We start from the raw sequence: 16,119 nt of genomic DNA, 5'->3' as shown, positions 1-16,119 counted from the left end.
CCAGCCTTCATGGGACCAAGAGCCTCCTTTCCCACCGATGCCCAACAAGGTGGCTTTTCTTTGTAATTGAACATCTTACTCATGTGATTCTTCTTAAACCCGAGTATAAATTTTCTGATGCTCTAAATAAATAAATAAATAAATAAATAAATAAATAAATAAAGTTGTTATTGCAAGAAACTTTAGTCTGCCTCACTTTTAGTTCTCACTCGTCAATGTTCACACAGCAACTAGGGTAGTAACAAAGGGTGCATTTCTTCCACCTGTTTGGTCAAAACAAAACAAAACGAAGCAAAGCAAAGCAAAAAAAACAGCCAAAACTAGGTAAACAGTCTGTATTATTACTTTATTGCTTATGTTACATATTCCAATGAATAAATTTTCTTTAAAAAGTAAGGCACATGAAAAGCCTTCTGTGCAAGTTCCATATTATTTTAAAATTCTATTGGCTAATAAAAGCATTGCAACTACAGAATTCGAGGCATCTAGAAAAGAACATGATAGTTTGGGAGCAGAATCCTGAAGCATTATTAGGTCTCACCTCATGGCACAATTAGCAAACCCAAGGTTTGTACTATAACAGTGTAGCTAGATTCCCACTACAGAATCACTGGCCAGCTTATTCACATATGTACAGTCAGGTCCCCAAGTATCAACTATACAGCCAACGGAAGGACGGCATCTCACTGGAGCTGTGCCCTGTTCTATCACAGGTAAGGAACGGATTTGGCATCTTCAGTCTTTTGCATGCCGTGCTTGCTGTTCACAAGGCCTGGTTATACAATGCTGAAGACCATGGAGAGATACTGCTCATAAGACACCTGAATCCAGCCATCCTGATCCGTGTCATAGCGTCTGAATATGTCTGTTAACCTCTGGAGAAACATAGATACGGAGAATTTACTGTACAGAACAGTGTACTTAGTGAAAGACATCTTGAGCAACCAATCTCAGAAGTACATGCATTTCCCAAATCTCCTAAAGGGACACTGAAAATGGTATTCACACAGCAAAGTACAGGTTGGATACTGTTGAGAACCTTGAGTCAGCAACTTTATAAGCAACAAATGCCTCTACAGGCAACAAAGTATCCGGCAGGTCTAGCCAACCTTATACCACATAGGCCCTGGACCTGGTCTGGGTGGCTTAGCACAGAGACACTACAGTTTGTATCTTGATTATAGTCCAGAAGGGCCCATGTGTTGAAGGGCCCAGTGGAGGAAATGCCAACTTCATGCAGTGTGTGAGCATCATGCAGGGATCAGCCTCTATAGCCCACCCCCACTCCAGCAGACTTTGGATCCAGACAGAAGTTGAAGAGCAAGACAATTCCATTCATTTTGTTGTTTGTTTTATGTTTTTGAGACAGGGTCCCAATGTGTAACCCTGGCCCAGGACTGGGTCTGCAGACCAGGCTGGCCTTGAATTCACAGAGATCTACCTGTCTCTACCTCTGGAGTTTTGGTGATTAAAGGCATGGTGCTGCCACGCCCAGATTCTACTCATATTTTGTAAGACTAGGTTACATGCATGCCAGTTTTCGATAAACTTATTAAATCCATCATATGCTCTCAGTAATTATTTTTAAAAAAAAAAAAAAAAAAAAGACACAAGGGTATTCCATGTATTAACAGAAAACAACAGCCCCAGCACATCAAGCAAGGCTCAACAGTGTGTGGTCTACCTCCTACTTCAGACATGAGTGGTTTTTAAGAAAAGTCCTACCATGGAGGTTGGGCGTGGTGGCACACACCTGAATCTCAGCACTCCGGGGGTTGAGGCAAGACCATCCTAGGCCACACAGCAAGAGCCTGTCTAAATGCTCCCCAACTTCCACAAGACATTATTAGCATAAACCAAACTGTCATGTGGGCACCATAAAACAAAAAAAACAAAGAATGAGTTGCTGAGAGTACTGGTTCAAGCTTGTAATCCTAGAACTCGAGAGGTGGAAAGACCAGGAGTTCAAGGCCACCCTCAGCTACATGGGGGTGCGTGGGGCAATCAAAGCTAGGCTGGGCTTTTTTAGGAAATAACCCAAAAAACGAAAACCACATTTCTAAGGAAACTTTTACCTATACCCTACAGCTTTCACTAAGATTCTCCACCTGTCTAGGACTTTCCGTCATTCTCCATAGGAAGAGTGATCCAAGAAACTGGCTGTGCACCCCATCTCACAGGACACAGGACCAGCAGAATGCAGGGTATAGGGAATGAAGAGCTTCTTCTGAACTTGATTAGGTTATTCGGGAGTCTGATAAAACTCCCAAATCTTTGCATATTCAGAAATGTAAGGATTAGAACTTTGCCTACAAACAAGAACTCTTAGCTTGATAATAATTCAGACATAGTCTATAAGGTTTCATATCCATCTCTTTTTGAAGTGTTCAGAGAACACTGTAAGCATCCCTAACCTCATGGGAACTCTTGAGTAGAGGCAGAGGTAGCCTCTTTCAGAAACTTGAACCTTGAATACTAATAAACCAATAACATAAGAAACACGAGCCCGGCTTGCCTAGAACTCATGAACCTTATTGCTTCTGGCTCCCGGGAGCTAGGATTATAGTCTTATTCCATACCAGGCTCTGAATGACTTTTTTGTTGTTTTTGAAGATTTATTTTTATTTTATGTGTTTGAATGTTTTGCCAGAATTTCTCACACCATGTACATTCATTGCCAATGAAGGCAAGAAGTGGGCATTGGCTGGTTCGGGACCGGAGCTACAGATGGTTGTTATCCACCATGTGGGTGCTGGGAATCAAACCTGGATTATCTCAAACAGCAGCTAGTGCTTTTACTGCTAACTCATCTCTCCAGCCTCCTGCATTCATTTGTAAAGGAATCATGGAGCACTGTAATTAATAGTCAAACCAGAGGAGATGCACTTTTATTGACTTTCTTTGAATTAGAACACTCTAAGAGTATTTTCCAAAATTCTACATTATATCTCAAGATTTAATGCTGTCTACATCTCTCAATGGTTCTGTAACCAACAAAAGTAACCTTAGCCTAGAATCAATATCTAAGAACTTCCCTCTTAGAGAAGGGTTCTACTGAAGTATTAATGGAGAAAACATTTCCTTTCTATGTATTGAATCTATTTCAGGAAAAGGGCAGGAGCATGAAAGTCTCCCACAGGCCACTGTGAGCTAACAACTGTTAAGTCTGGTCATCATACTGTTATCCTAATGGTTGCTTTTGCTTGAAAGTTTCATAGCAAAACCTTTAATACTTCCAAAGCTTAAGCCTAGCTAGATCTCTATCTAAAAATAACAGTAGGACCTACTTCTTTGACAGACACATGCACTGGGCAATAATGGTTGTCTGTACACCCGTAACATGTTTAGAGAGCACAGGTCATCAAATGCTTGGTATGGCTGCTTGGCACAATCAAGAATCACAGTGAGAATGAGATGCAGGCAGCTGATACTGGTGTAACAATGCATGCTCTTTCTAGTACATTGTATTTTGTTTTATATCAGAAGGTATATTTACTGTAGTGATAAAAAAGTAAAGCATATGGTACACAGCTATAATTCCATTATTTTTCAGGGTGAGTTCAAAGCCAGCATAGGCTACATAGTGAATTTAAGGCCAGCCAGAGGTATAAGACCTTGTTTCCCCAAATAAAAAGTATAGTATTTCAATTATTATCAAGGATTATATACTATACATATTGCTAGACTTACATATGACTGGCATCAAGGTTCACCATACCAGCTTTATCATAAAAATGCAATGTCTTAGGCTAAAACGGTCACAACAGCTATGACATCAATAGGGAACCGGCATATGCCAGGTCATTATAATCTTAAGGAACAAATGCTGAAAGATCTATTGGGGACATGATCTTAGTTCCAAGGGTTTAAAATAGAAAGTTTTGCTAGCACCAAAACCTAGACAGAAGGGAAGTTAAGTACTCACTCTAGGATGGCTGATGGTTACTCCATTTGTGCCCCAACCCCCAACTCCCACCTCTGTATGCCACAGTAAATCCACATGAAGCTGCTTGGTCACCTGCAAGACGATGCAACCCTGGATGAAGTCATCAAATGCGATCTGCCCTCGTCCTTGCCTGTCAAATTTTCGGATGAGGATGTCATGGAACTGGTCAGAGAGCCGGTAGCCTTGGAGAGGAAAGATTAGAGTCAGATCAGAGACAGACTAGGAGGGGAAGATTAAAGTATGAATCACTGCCTAAACTTTCCTTTCTAAGACTCCAGGGTCTTAGATCAACAGCAGTTAGGTGGGAATAAGAGGAGAAAAAAGGTAAAAATGTGTTGAAAGGCACTCTGGAAACTAAGTATGCTACCTAAATACAAGATTCTGATATAAATATGTTGTCAGAACTGTGATGTGATCGTAAACACCAATAACAACTTGGAAGTCCTCTTACTGTCTTGCTTCTCATGAGCTCACTGGCTTATGTTAGCTAACTGTACTCATTCTGCTTGTGTCCAAGGAAACACCTACAAGGCAGTTAGGCCTGGTAATCGTGAACCTAGTAGACACCCCTCACTATGTCAACTTATCTAGATATGAGTATTCTCAGTGACTTGCTGCCCATGGTCGCTCATCATTACGCAATGCTCTTAAGGCTAAAATGTCACTAAAGGTTCTAGTTACACATGTCTCAATATGAACAAATTATTTCTTTTAGTGTCAGGGTTCTGAAAATACAGCTAACCAGTGTCATCAAGATTAGAATCAAGACTGTGTCACTAGGCATTATGACTCTAAGTTTCTGAGCATGAAGCTAGTTAGTCTCATGAAGTTCAAGATCAGTGACAGACCACTGGGCATCATGAGTCCATTTCTAATTTACTGAGTGTCTTTGAAAGGTCTTCAGCAGGGGATGATGGGATGAAGATGTGTGGACACATCAGACATACAAACATCACCAGAGGCCACGTTAAAGGAGGGTACCCCTCATCTGCTTCCTTACCACCTGTGTGACTGTGGTAATCTTATTAATTCATCAGACAAAATCCAGGAGACAAAATGTTTTTACTGGTTTTCAGTCTTGGTGGAATAGGTATTTGTACACCTATTGTTTGAATCTCATAGTTAACTACTGTATGAAACTTAATCATTACACTGCTAAATGTTCAAACACAAAAACATGTTCATAGTACCTTCCAGAGAATTGTTAGGAGAGAAAACGGGGACTTATACTCAGGAACCCTACACAAATGTGTGACATCAGTATTGCTACAGGAGCCCCCTTCCTTACAAATCAAACAGAAGACAGAACCCTCAAGCTGAAGTCTGAAAGAGATAGCACATAGGGAACAGCTATCATGCCTCACCTACACCTAATGTAGTGGCCCTGGCTAAGCCCTGACTCTCCAAGAATAGTGCTTCAGGCTCAGGTGTAGACAGGGTAAGACAGGCACTGCTGGTCTCCTGCCAGGATAAGAAAGGACAGATGAAATGATTTTCATTATATAAGATTTCCTGTCTGTGCATGGAAGCAAACCCATTGCTGCTACAATCAATTTGCAGTTTCTCTGACCACTGGCACTCTTGTAGGTAATTCAAAGCAAAAGATAGATAAACTAGCAAAGTAAACTACAAAGAAGTAAACCACAAAAGAATGCTCCTTAGAGGGGCCAAAAATTGGCAGCAAACTAACCTTCACAGAGCTCCTTCAATATAAGGACACACAAGAACAATACTGCCTTAGAGCCAAAACGCTTTGTGCTAAGCCCTGTAGCCTGGTTAGGACTGACTAGTGAGATACATATTAAACCTGGCCTGCTAACTACAAGATTACAGCCCAACTTGTATCTGTCTAATAGGATAAGGCCACCTGGAGGCCTCCACTCTTGCACAAGTAGCAAGATCAGATCCTAATTTTCAACTAGGGAAATGTCTTGGAGTCAGCCTTGATCATCTCAGGAAAGACAGACCAGATGGAATGCCCTCAGAAGAGGGCTGAAGGTGGTACAAAGACATATCTACTTTCCAACTCTGCCAGGGATATCCTTCTGTAATCCTAGAGGTGAGAATCTCACTGGAAATGGAAATACTCTGTGTCTACCTCCAATAGCCAACAGCCTTTGGTGAGAGGCGAAGTCCTTTTCTACCAAGAAACTAATAGGAGGTATGATACTACCAGAAAAATGATTCCACTAACACCCTGGTCCAGGCCACTGATGTATGGGCAGTGAGCACCTAGACAACTAAAAGTTCCACTACCAGAAGCAGCATGCCCCTGCGCTTCCGGAGGAATCCCAATGCAGTCACAATCTGATTAAAATCAATGACCCCCAGTGGGTACAGGAATAATTTGCATGGTATTAATCTGTGTTCCCTCAACCAGTAAATGGCCTGAGAAAGGCTGTGTGTGGGTCTTGCCTGATCCTAACTCAGGCAAAGCATTATTATTATTATTAAAAAGCATTAACCTGAGCCGGGCGGTGGTGGCGCACGCCTTTAATCCCAGCACTTGGGAGGCAGAGGCAGGCGGATTTCTGAGTTCGAGGCCAGCCTGGTTGGTCTACAGAGTGAGTTCCAGGACAGCCAGGACTAAACAGAGAAACCCTGTCTCAAAAAACCAAAAAAAAAAAAGCATTAACCTTGTGAAATGAGTCATAGGTACCACTGGGTTAGCCTGAAACATCACTGATGCTCTTATTCTCTACTAAGCTCCTGTGTACCCAAAAGCAACAACCCTTTTGGACGTCAGAACAGGAACTTTTACTTTTACAGCCAACTTCCTAATAGACACCACTGAAGGAATTCCAAATTAGTATGCAAACAGAAAGATATCTCCTTTTCTTGGACAGTTAAAGAGTAATGCCCTGTAACAGGGCAAACAGGAGAAACCATGGCAGGAGTTCACCTGAAGAGTACACAGGGAACTGTGTTGAGAAATGTTTAGAAAGCAAGGGAGATGCTGGTACTGTCCAAGGTGGCCCAATGGCCCATAACCAGACACGCTTTCCACCCTTTTCCTTAGGAAACCCTGAAATGTCACTGGTCTGATCAGGACACAGAGGACACTTATGCTTCTTACTGGGCCTAACAACAAACCGAGAAGGGACAGGACAGAAGAAAAGGGGTGGTCAGTGTCATGCTGGAAGGAGAAATAGCAGAATTACAGAAGCCATATTAGTAGGAAATGACATACTTTAAGAAAGTAAAACTCAGGATATTCACAATAAATTAGATTATAATTCACTTTCTGGTAAAATTTTTATGGAAGACATCTATTCGCAAGCTTTTAAGAAATAAAGCACAGAAGGGTTTTGTAAGAGCAAAAGGACAGAGTGCTATGTGAGAGTGTTCCAAATTCAAATCCTGGTGTAACCATCACAAGTTATAGATGTGCTGCAAACATTTCAGTGATTCCTTTGTAGTTAAAAATTCCCACTTTTCTCTCAGACTCAAGGCTAGTTCTGGGAGCCTCTAATTACGCTCTGGACAGGTACTATGAATATTTGTGAAAAACACAGCACACTTTGCATGCCTAAGCCCACACCAAACACACACGTACTAAATGCATTTGAGAATGGGTGCACACACTTTCTAATTTCCCACTGAAGCAAAATTTGGATGGACTGATACATTTTATTATATATAGAATTACATCTTACTATTATTTTATCACTGTGTTTGTGTAATTTGACAAACCACTACATATGTGCTGCCAACTACCCCACATAATTATGTTTTTATTTTTCTACTTTAAATTGTTCCAGAAGCCACATTCTCAATTTTGCTCATGACACCATCTCATTTCACAAACAGTAGATGATTTGCATAGCCCTTATCTCATTTTGGATGAAACACTGTGTGAAAGACGCCATGTCACATATAAATCTTCATGACAAAAATAGAATCAAAATATGAACCTGTATAACATAAACAGAAATTTCACATGGGCTGGGTTAAAAGAATCAATAAATGGAACATAGTGAAGCAAAGCTTGAGGGACTCCTATATTCCAAAATGAAATATGCTATACAATCAAGACAAGTGAATTACCAAAACCTGAGAGTGCTTGTTTGAGCTCGTTCTTGTCAATCATCCCAGAGTTGTCCCTGTCGTAGGTCCGGAAGACATTCTGCCAGTCTGTGATATACTTCCACACACCTGTGAATTCACTGAAGTTCACACCAGCCTTGTTTTCTCGGTCAAACATAGCTGAGATGAAGAGAGACAGCACACACACATTAGGTTTGCATGTTCAACAGCAAAAGACAACCAACCACAGGACACTGCTGACAGTTTCAAGCCACCTCGAAGACCTTCAGGTGCAAGCATGGAGCCAGCTGCCTTGTAAAGGTTAGTTTGTTACTAACATATTACTAGATTCTTAAAAGCCTGCTTATCCCTACCTAGGGTGGAGGGAATGTGGAGGACGGTCATCTAATTCTAGCCCCTAAGTAATGACCACCAGAACACACATTCACCACTGTGTAGAAGGTAGACAGTTATGATAGAACATGTTCTGAAAAACAGAAACACTAAGAGTACTCTCATTTTATCAGAAGGAAAATGGAGTGTAAAGGTTAAGACTCCACTTCCTAGCTCAAAGTCCTGAGCCAAAGTAAACCTTTTTACTGCCTACGTATCGCACCTCTAGAGGGAGGCTAAGAAGAGTCTCCTGGGTCAAGAAATACCTGTTTTAAGGTGCTGGCCAGAGGAGGTTTAAGAGGTGTGGCTTTGCTGCATGGCATAGGTCAGTGAGGGCAGGCTTTGAAGTTTCAAAGTGCTCTTTCACTCTCTTTCTTTCTGCTTTGGGCTTGCAGTTCAAGATGTGAGCTCTTAGTTTCCTGTTCAAGCCACCAGGCCTGCTGCCTATTGCCAGGCTTCCCACTACTATGGACTCTAACCCTGGACCTCTGATACCATTAGCCCAAATAGTGTCTTTCTTCGCCTTAGTCATGATGGTGTTTTATCATAGCAATGGAAAAGTGACTAACACACAGAGAGAACCAAAACTGATGACCCACATCTCAGTAAGAAGAAATGATGGAAATCCTTCCTGGAGGGCCCACCTCCAGCTCCAGCTCAGACCTTGGCACATGCATATTAAATTCAACCAAATACTAGCTCGCAAACCAAATAAAAATGACTAAAACATGAAGGTAATCAGTTACATGCTTGAAATTCAGCAGGAAGAATTATTACATGCAGGCTGCCTTCTTACAGACTTTGCAATCATAGATGTAAATTAACATATGTAATTCTTAAGTAAAAGCATTTTTTAAAGCTTAAAAGACTATTACATATAATATTTATATAAAAAAATCACAAACATGAATTTAAAAAGATACTACCAAAATAACAGAATAAGGCTTAAAGAAACTGTAACATGGAGATTTTATGGATCTATAACCTTAGAATTAGAAATGGAGAGGATGAACTCAGAAGTAAACTTAAACTAATGGATACGTGAAGACATCTGCATATTACACAGGCAGAGAGGATGAAACGTAAGAGCCCACACGATATCTGAATGAGGTTATTATAGTTGCTTCCAGAGAAATACCTAGCCTGTCGGTGTGGATACTCACAAATGATTGACCTCACAGTCACTGGATTAAATGGAGTCCATGTACCTGAAACAAGTGACATAATATCAATTAGATCAAAGAAGATTAAGTTACAAGAAGCTCTAAGTGCCTGGTCTACTGTTAGTCCACGAGATTCAGTGAGTGGCCTGCTCTGGAAGAGTTTGCAAGCAGGGGCCAGCTTCCTAGGACACCGAGAGATCTGGTTGCCTTAACCCATATGAGCTCTGAGCAGTTCTGGTCAGTACCTAGTCTGTACTGCTGAGTTTAGCCTATTTGTAATGACCAGAGGCTGGATGCTGCTTCTCTGTAGAGCTTCACTTGCGTGAATTTCTGGGGAGAACATATGTCAGACTGTGCTGGGGTCCCAAAGACCACCTTCAATCTTGACAATGCTCTTGGACTGTTAGTGACTGAATAACAACTTTACAGGTTATCATCTTGCACAGATAGAGGTATGATTTCCTTCAGTTCTTTTTTATACTAAACTACAATTCTATTTGATAAAAATGTCTTCAAAAGCATTTTTTTTTTAAAGAGAAAATAAGACTGTTTTCAAAGTACAACTGAAACATGCATCTCAAATCACTTATATTCAGGAAGTCAAATCTACTTCAAAAGCACTAAAAAGAGGTGATCGTAGTAACATGTGTCTATAATCCCAGCATGAAACTAAGGAGCTCAAAACCATCCTCAGCCAAGCAGTAAGTTTAAATGAAAGTCAGCCTGGGCTACACTTTACAAAAAAATGAACTAAGCAACCAACCAACCAAAAAGGAGCCTGAAAAAAAAAATAACTTTTAATCTATAACCCAAGAAGTTGGTGACACATTATCTCATAACAGTAAAAGAAATCAATCCTACAATAGCTGCTCTTAATTACAACCTGACTGGAGTTAGAAACAATCACTAGGAGATTAGTAAGATGAATCTCTATGTTTGAGGGTATTTCCAGATAGAGTTAACTTGAGGGAAAGACCCACCCTGAATGTATGTGGCATTATTCCATGGAGTGGGGCCCAGAGAGAATAAAGGGGAAGAAGGAGAAGCTAGAGGAACGGAGAATTTCTGTTTTAGGCTCCCTGCCTGCCAGGAAGTGAATGGTTCTGTTCCACCAAACCCTCCCCTTCTGGATGGATTGAACCCAAACTGTGACCCAAAACAATTTTTTCTTTCCATGAGTTGCTTCTAGAAGGTACTGTGGTCACAGAGATGAGAAAACAAATCCTGTTCTGTGTTCTACCTGCCTGCTGACCATATTCTTCTACGTAAATAAGTCTCACAGAGGCCCAGTGTACTCATAAACACTCCTAGCATGATGTCAACCACACAGCAACAAAGAGGTCTTAGAGATGACTAAACTGAAGTAAGAAACCACGTTATTTTTAACTTCACTCTTCCCTCCCAATAGCATATTAATTAAATCTCCTAAAATAGTTTAATCTGATTCCAAAATCAAAGCAGAAAACCAATTCTAGAAAACTGATTAGAAGTCAAAATAGTTTACATCATATAAACATAGCAATTCTGAGAAGGGTGGTGAGAACTCCTATGCAACTGTTCAATGCTAACTGTCCCTGCACAGTATATGCAAGCTTATAATCTAAAAGCCAGAGAGAACTAAAGTTTGAAAGTTATTCCCTCTGAAACTGAAAGAAGCATTTTGTTGCCATGGCTAACAGTATTAAAAGGCAGGTCCCTGCAGAGTGGTTAGGTCCTAAGAACTCTAGCCTTATGAATAGGAGAGAGAGGGGAAGCGAGGGGAGGGAGGGAAGGAAGTAGAGAGGGAGACAGGGAAGAAGGGAGGGAGAAAGGGAGAGAAGGAAAGAGGGAAAGAGGGAGAGGGAGAGAGAGAGAAAGAAAGAGAGAGAGAGTGAGAGTGAGCACCTGAAGGACACTAAGCCCTCATTTATGTCAGAATCACTTTGAAATTGATGCCCAAGCTAAACAGGAAAAAATCTTGGTTTATGCTGGGGACATAAGAACAGGCTCCATGTGTGCAGTTCTTCAAGTTTAATAATCTGTGTGTCCCAAGAGGCTTTGGTAACTGTCTATTTTTGTTTGTATTTTGGAAAAACCAAGATTATATGTATTAACTAAATACATTTTCCTCTTCGCATTAGCTATTAAAAATTTTAAAGTCAGATTCATGATGTACTGGTAACTTCCCTCTTTACCACCTTATTCTCTATCTCTCAGCTAACATGATTAAATTTTATTTATTTTCTGTATTCTGACTATTTGGAATAGAGCTTGATTATCAGTGAGCATAAATGCTAGTTCTATCACAGAGCAGGTGACAAATGACAACAGTATTTCTGTCCTGATATCTGAGGTGCTGTCACTTCCTTTCACCCTGAAGCCTTTGTGCTTTTTTACCTTGTCTGTACCAGCTATAGTCTCTAGGGTTATGGATGTGCTCAGTTGGTAGGGTGCTTGTCCACTGTGCATGTAGTTCTAGACTCTATCCTTAGTACAGAGTAAACAGTAAATCAGGAGTTAGAGGCAGGAGGATCAGAAGTTTAAGGGTCATCCTTGGCTACATAGAAGTTCAAGGCCAGTCTAGGACTCATGAGTTGGTATTAAAAACAGGAGGGGGCAGGATGAAGAGACTGGAGAGACAGCACACTTGTTGCTGTTGCACAGGAACCAGGTTTGATTCTCAGCAACTACATGGTGGCTTACAACCATTTATAATTCCAGTTCCAGGGGATCAGATACCCACTTCTATCCTCCACAGGCAGCAGGCATACACTTGGTGTGTTTACATACATACAAGCGGTCAAACATTCATTCAAATAAAATAAATAAAATCTCAAAATTAAATAAGAAATTTAAAGAAAAAAAATTGTCTCTAAGGGTACCACAGACGATTAATGACACTGACACCAGCAAGAACATGACTCCATGAAGAGCTCCATACAAAATCCACAATCCTCTCAATTCTGCTGGCTCACAGTGTTCCTTTCATTATACAAATACCTCTTCATGCTCCTGCTGACGGTATCTCCCATATCTCTATTTTCCAAACTGGTCCCAGAGTTTTATCTTATTTTATAATAAATATATATATTATATAATATTATATAATATATAACATATAATCTTATTTTATAATAAATATAAACTTATTTTACGTTCATTGTTGTGAGGGTGTCACATCCTCTGCAAATGGAGTTACACACAGTTTCGAGCTGCCATGTGGGTGCTGGGAATTGAACCCAGGTCCTCTGGAAGAGCAGCCAGTGCTCTTGATCTTTGAGTCATCTCTCCAGCCCCCACAACTCAGTGCACCTTTTTTTTTTTTACGTTTTAGCAATTCTTATAGCAAACATTCCACAAAAGTCCCTAAGGACCATCTTGAAGCCTTTCAAAAACTAAACAGTTACTTCTAAATGCCACCTGACAATTGTCAGTGTCTCTGAGGATCCTCTTCAGAGCAGCTGCTAAGACTGATAGTAGGTCAAAGGCCTTCTAAGGGACCTCTGTTGCATAGAACTAACCTTCTCAACTCTCCCCAAGGCCTACGCTGTAGCTCCCATCTCTCAGAAAGCAGTTTCTGAGGCTCACATACATTTGTTCTGGATCTTGATGAGGCAACAAGGATAATCAAGAAAATGGCTTAGAAACACCTTTCCCTTATACTGGCAATGGCAGTTTAGTCTTAAGGACTTCCTTGGAAATAACGTCAGGAAGGAAACTGCTTACTGTGAATGAATCAGGCTTCAACTCACCATTGGATAATGCTTGCTGAAGCTCATTGTCTGAAATCACTCCACTTCTGTCTTTATCAACCCTACAAAAAAAAAAAAAAAGACCAGGTAAGTTGGTGACTAAAAGTAAAAGAAAGCATAGCCAAAACATCATTTCCACTAGCCAATCTTCACTAGGTCTGGAATGTTACTCTGACCAGACCTTCCTCCTAGCTCAACTGGAATGTCACACGCCCCAGGTGTGCCGGAGAACAGCGGAACAACCAGAAGCAGTACGAAGGGTTGAATCATCTCTATTCCTTCTCAAGCTCTCTTTTAGCTCTTCAAGTTTGCTTAATTTACACCTGCACCAGTTCATGTTTTTCATAATAGGTAAAGATTCTCTAGGACGAATAGGTCATTCTTTGACACGAGTCAGTGGAGAGACAATCAGTCATTCAGAAGGACGACCAGGGACAGAAGACATGCAATAGCAGCCAGCTCTTTTCACTGATGCCGTTTTCCTGACTCAAGATTTGTCCTGTTTCTAACGCAAGCACCCCTGATCCTGTAGGGCGACTGGTCCGCGCCCTTCGGACTTGGGCAAAGTAACTGCCAATATGACCCCGAACCTAGTGCTACTGTAGAAGAGAGGAAGTCGGGGATGGAGGGGAGTAGGAAGGACTAGGAAGGAGGTCGGGGGATGGAGGGATGGGGAGAGGGAAGACGGGGAGAGTAGGCCCTGGAAACTGAGGACCGACCCAAAGGCCGAAGGAGCTGGGTGGCGCTGGCCTCACCTCTGGAAGACGTTCCACAGAAAGCTCTGGTCTGGCAGTGCAGCTCCAGCAGCAGGGCCAGGGCCAGCACCTGGGCCTGGACGATAGGAGTAGGCAGCCATGGGCTGATGCACAGCAGTAAAGCGGCCCAGCTCCACAAGCTGTGCTTCCGCCTCAGTTAGGGGCAGGACCAGGCGCCCACAACTTCCTGGGAACAACGGAAGCGCGTGCCTTTGAGTCACTTGGCAGGCGTGGTCAGTTGCCATGCAACGTCTGGCGGGTCGAGGGTTTAGTCTGAGCTCCGCCTCCTGCTCGGCTTGCGGCGCCTTGAGTGTCCCTTGCCTTTTAGCCCTGACCTGCTCCGCCCTCCTGTGTGTCTCAGCCCGCAGCCGCGGCCGGTGAGCTCAGCAGAGACACACCGTGAGGGGAGGGGCCGACCCGAGCTTACAAACGCCTCGACCTGTAGTGGAAAGTGGTGAAAGCTTTCACTTGGATCGACGGCTTCACTTTACGTCTGCATTAGTATTTAGTGCTAATGTGATGTGCCCCAACCGCAAGAACTTCCCGGCGGAAACTCAAAGTGACATTTTGTGCACTCTGGAGTTTGTCCATCTGTCCGTATTCCACCTTCCGGTCTCCCCACTTGCTTATATTGGTTGATGCCCAGCCTCTCTAGGTTTGCAGTGACTTCATTTGTAAATGGCCCCAGTGAGATTTGGTACTGAGGTGAGAGCTTCGTGTTCTCTCCAACCCTTACTTGGACTTCTGTACTTTTGGTGGTAACTCCTTTTAATTATTCCTTCCTTCGTTCTAGATACTAATTCTATGGTGCTTTTATATTAAAGTTTGGAATGTCCCTGAATGGGAGAATGCACAGCATTGGGGCAACTACCAATCGGTCACGTGCTCGTGCTGTCAGGCCATCCTTCCACCTAGATCTGTATACTGTGAATAGTTCAAGATACAAGTTACTCTGGTTCTGCCATAGGATATTCCAGCCCTCCTATTCCTCATCCAGGGATGGACTTATAATAAGAACTGCTATGCTGTCTTTATGGGTTTTAGTTTACTTGCTGAGGGTAAAGAGACCAAGGGCCAAGAATATGGCCTTGTACATCTGAAACTTCCATTTGGACAACCATCCATTATTTAGCACAGCTATAGATCTGATCAGCTCCCAACTGTATCGTTTTCTGCTCCATTTTTCTTGTTCTTGTCCATGAGACATCTAAAGAGATTTTCAAATTCTTCAAAGAAACATCTTAGAGCTTTGACATTTACCTCAAAGTCTACAAAATTCTTTAAGAAAGGGATTTTCTTCCATGATTTGGTGAATTCATTTTTTAAAATTTCCCATAAACTGTTCATCTCACTTGTTGAATAATCTTTCAGACTTTTCCAGTTCTTTTATTTAGAATCTGAAATCCATTTTTATCCTGTCCTATCTTTGGCTCATTTTCTCTTTTCCAGAAATAGAAAAATATTAACCATAATTTTCCTACTTGAACTGGGAGTTTTCTAGTACAGAGGAACTTACTTCAGCAGATCCGATGACTCTACCAACAGTCTGGACTCTACTAGCTGTTTGCAGACCTTGGAATGCTATAAAGGTCCAGTCCCAAGGAGACTACCTTCTGCAACAGTTTACAAGTAGCTGTCTTCCAGGCACCACCATCTATCTCCTTACCCTATCTCAGGTTTAGTTTCCTCCTAACCAGGTCTGTTCTAAGCTTTCCAGGAGTAGAGAAATAAATGAGATAACACTGTCCTCCTCCTATAATGTTAATCATATCATGTGTCTGAATATTGGGCACTCTTTCCTTTAGCCTAATTCTCTGAGCTACTTCTTTGAGCTACCATATAAACAAAATTCCTGTTTTCCTTTACACCTTTCCTAAACATTGGCTCTTTCTGGGAGCTGAGGTGCATGACCTGGGTAAGTCATTGTCATATCTTTTGCATAAAGATATTTTTGTGTATGCACAGATGCATGCATGTCTTTATACATATCTAATTTAACAGTGTATCTCTAAGCCATATTGATTCCTTTGTTTACTTTTCCAGGTGGATTGTGCCATGGAACATTTGCACATGGAAGACAAGTTCTTTTAGCTACCTTTTCTGAA

General features: G+C 41.6%; 1 protein-coding gene across 2 annotated transcripts; it reads right to left on the bottom strand.

Moving 5' to 3' along the window:
• Nucleotides 1-327: 327 nt before the first annotated feature.
• Pdcd6 (programmed cell death 6) lies at nucleotides 328-14,210 on the bottom strand. Of its 2 annotated transcripts, none has more exons than XM_034523662.2 (6): nucleotides 14,015-14,208; nucleotides 13,260-13,321; nucleotides 9,529-9,573; nucleotides 7,994-8,152; nucleotides 4,019-4,128; nucleotides 328-875 (listed from the first exon to the last, which is right to left on the bottom strand). In XM_034523662.2, exons 1-6 carry the CDS (start codon nucleotides 14,113-14,115, stop codon nucleotides 777-779), a joined length of 576 nt encoding a protein of 191 aa, XP_034379553.1. In that variant the 5' UTR covers nucleotides 14,116-14,208; the 3' UTR covers nucleotides 328-776. The 2 variants fall into 2 exon arrangements, with proteins under 2 accessions (XP_034379553.1, XP_034379554.1); XM_034523663.2 differs by having other exon boundaries at nucleotides 635-875; nucleotides 8,000-8,152; nucleotides 14,015-14,210.
• Nucleotides 14,211-16,119: the final 1,909 nt, after the last annotated feature.

This window comes from Arvicanthis niloticus, chromosome 19 (genome assembly GCF_011762505.2).
Source record: "Arvicanthis niloticus isolate mArvNil1 chromosome 19, mArvNil1.pat.X, whole genome shotgun sequence".
NCBI classification, from domain to species: Eukaryota; Metazoa; Chordata; class Mammalia; order Rodentia; family Muridae; genus Arvicanthis; species Arvicanthis niloticus.
Note: the sequence above shows the minus strand (reverse complement) of the source record. Positions and strands in the feature narration are given on the sequence as shown.

What these genes read in the sequence shown, in the direction of transcription:
- Pdcd6 (XM_034523662.2), bottom strand. Translation starts at nt 14,115, where the DNA reads ATGGCTGCCTACTCCTATCGTCCAGGCCCAGGTGCTGGCCCTGGCCCT. An exon ending in CTGTGGAACGTCTTCCAGAG is followed by an intron (nt 13,322 to 14,014) that starts GTGAGGCCAGCG and finishes TTTTTTTTGTAG; the next exon opens with GGTTGATAAAGACAGAAGTG. An exon ending in TCAGCAAGCATTATCCAATG is followed by an intron (nt 9,574 to 13,259) that starts GTGAGTTGAAGC and finishes CACTTGTTTCAG; the next exon opens with GTACATGGACTCCATTTAAT.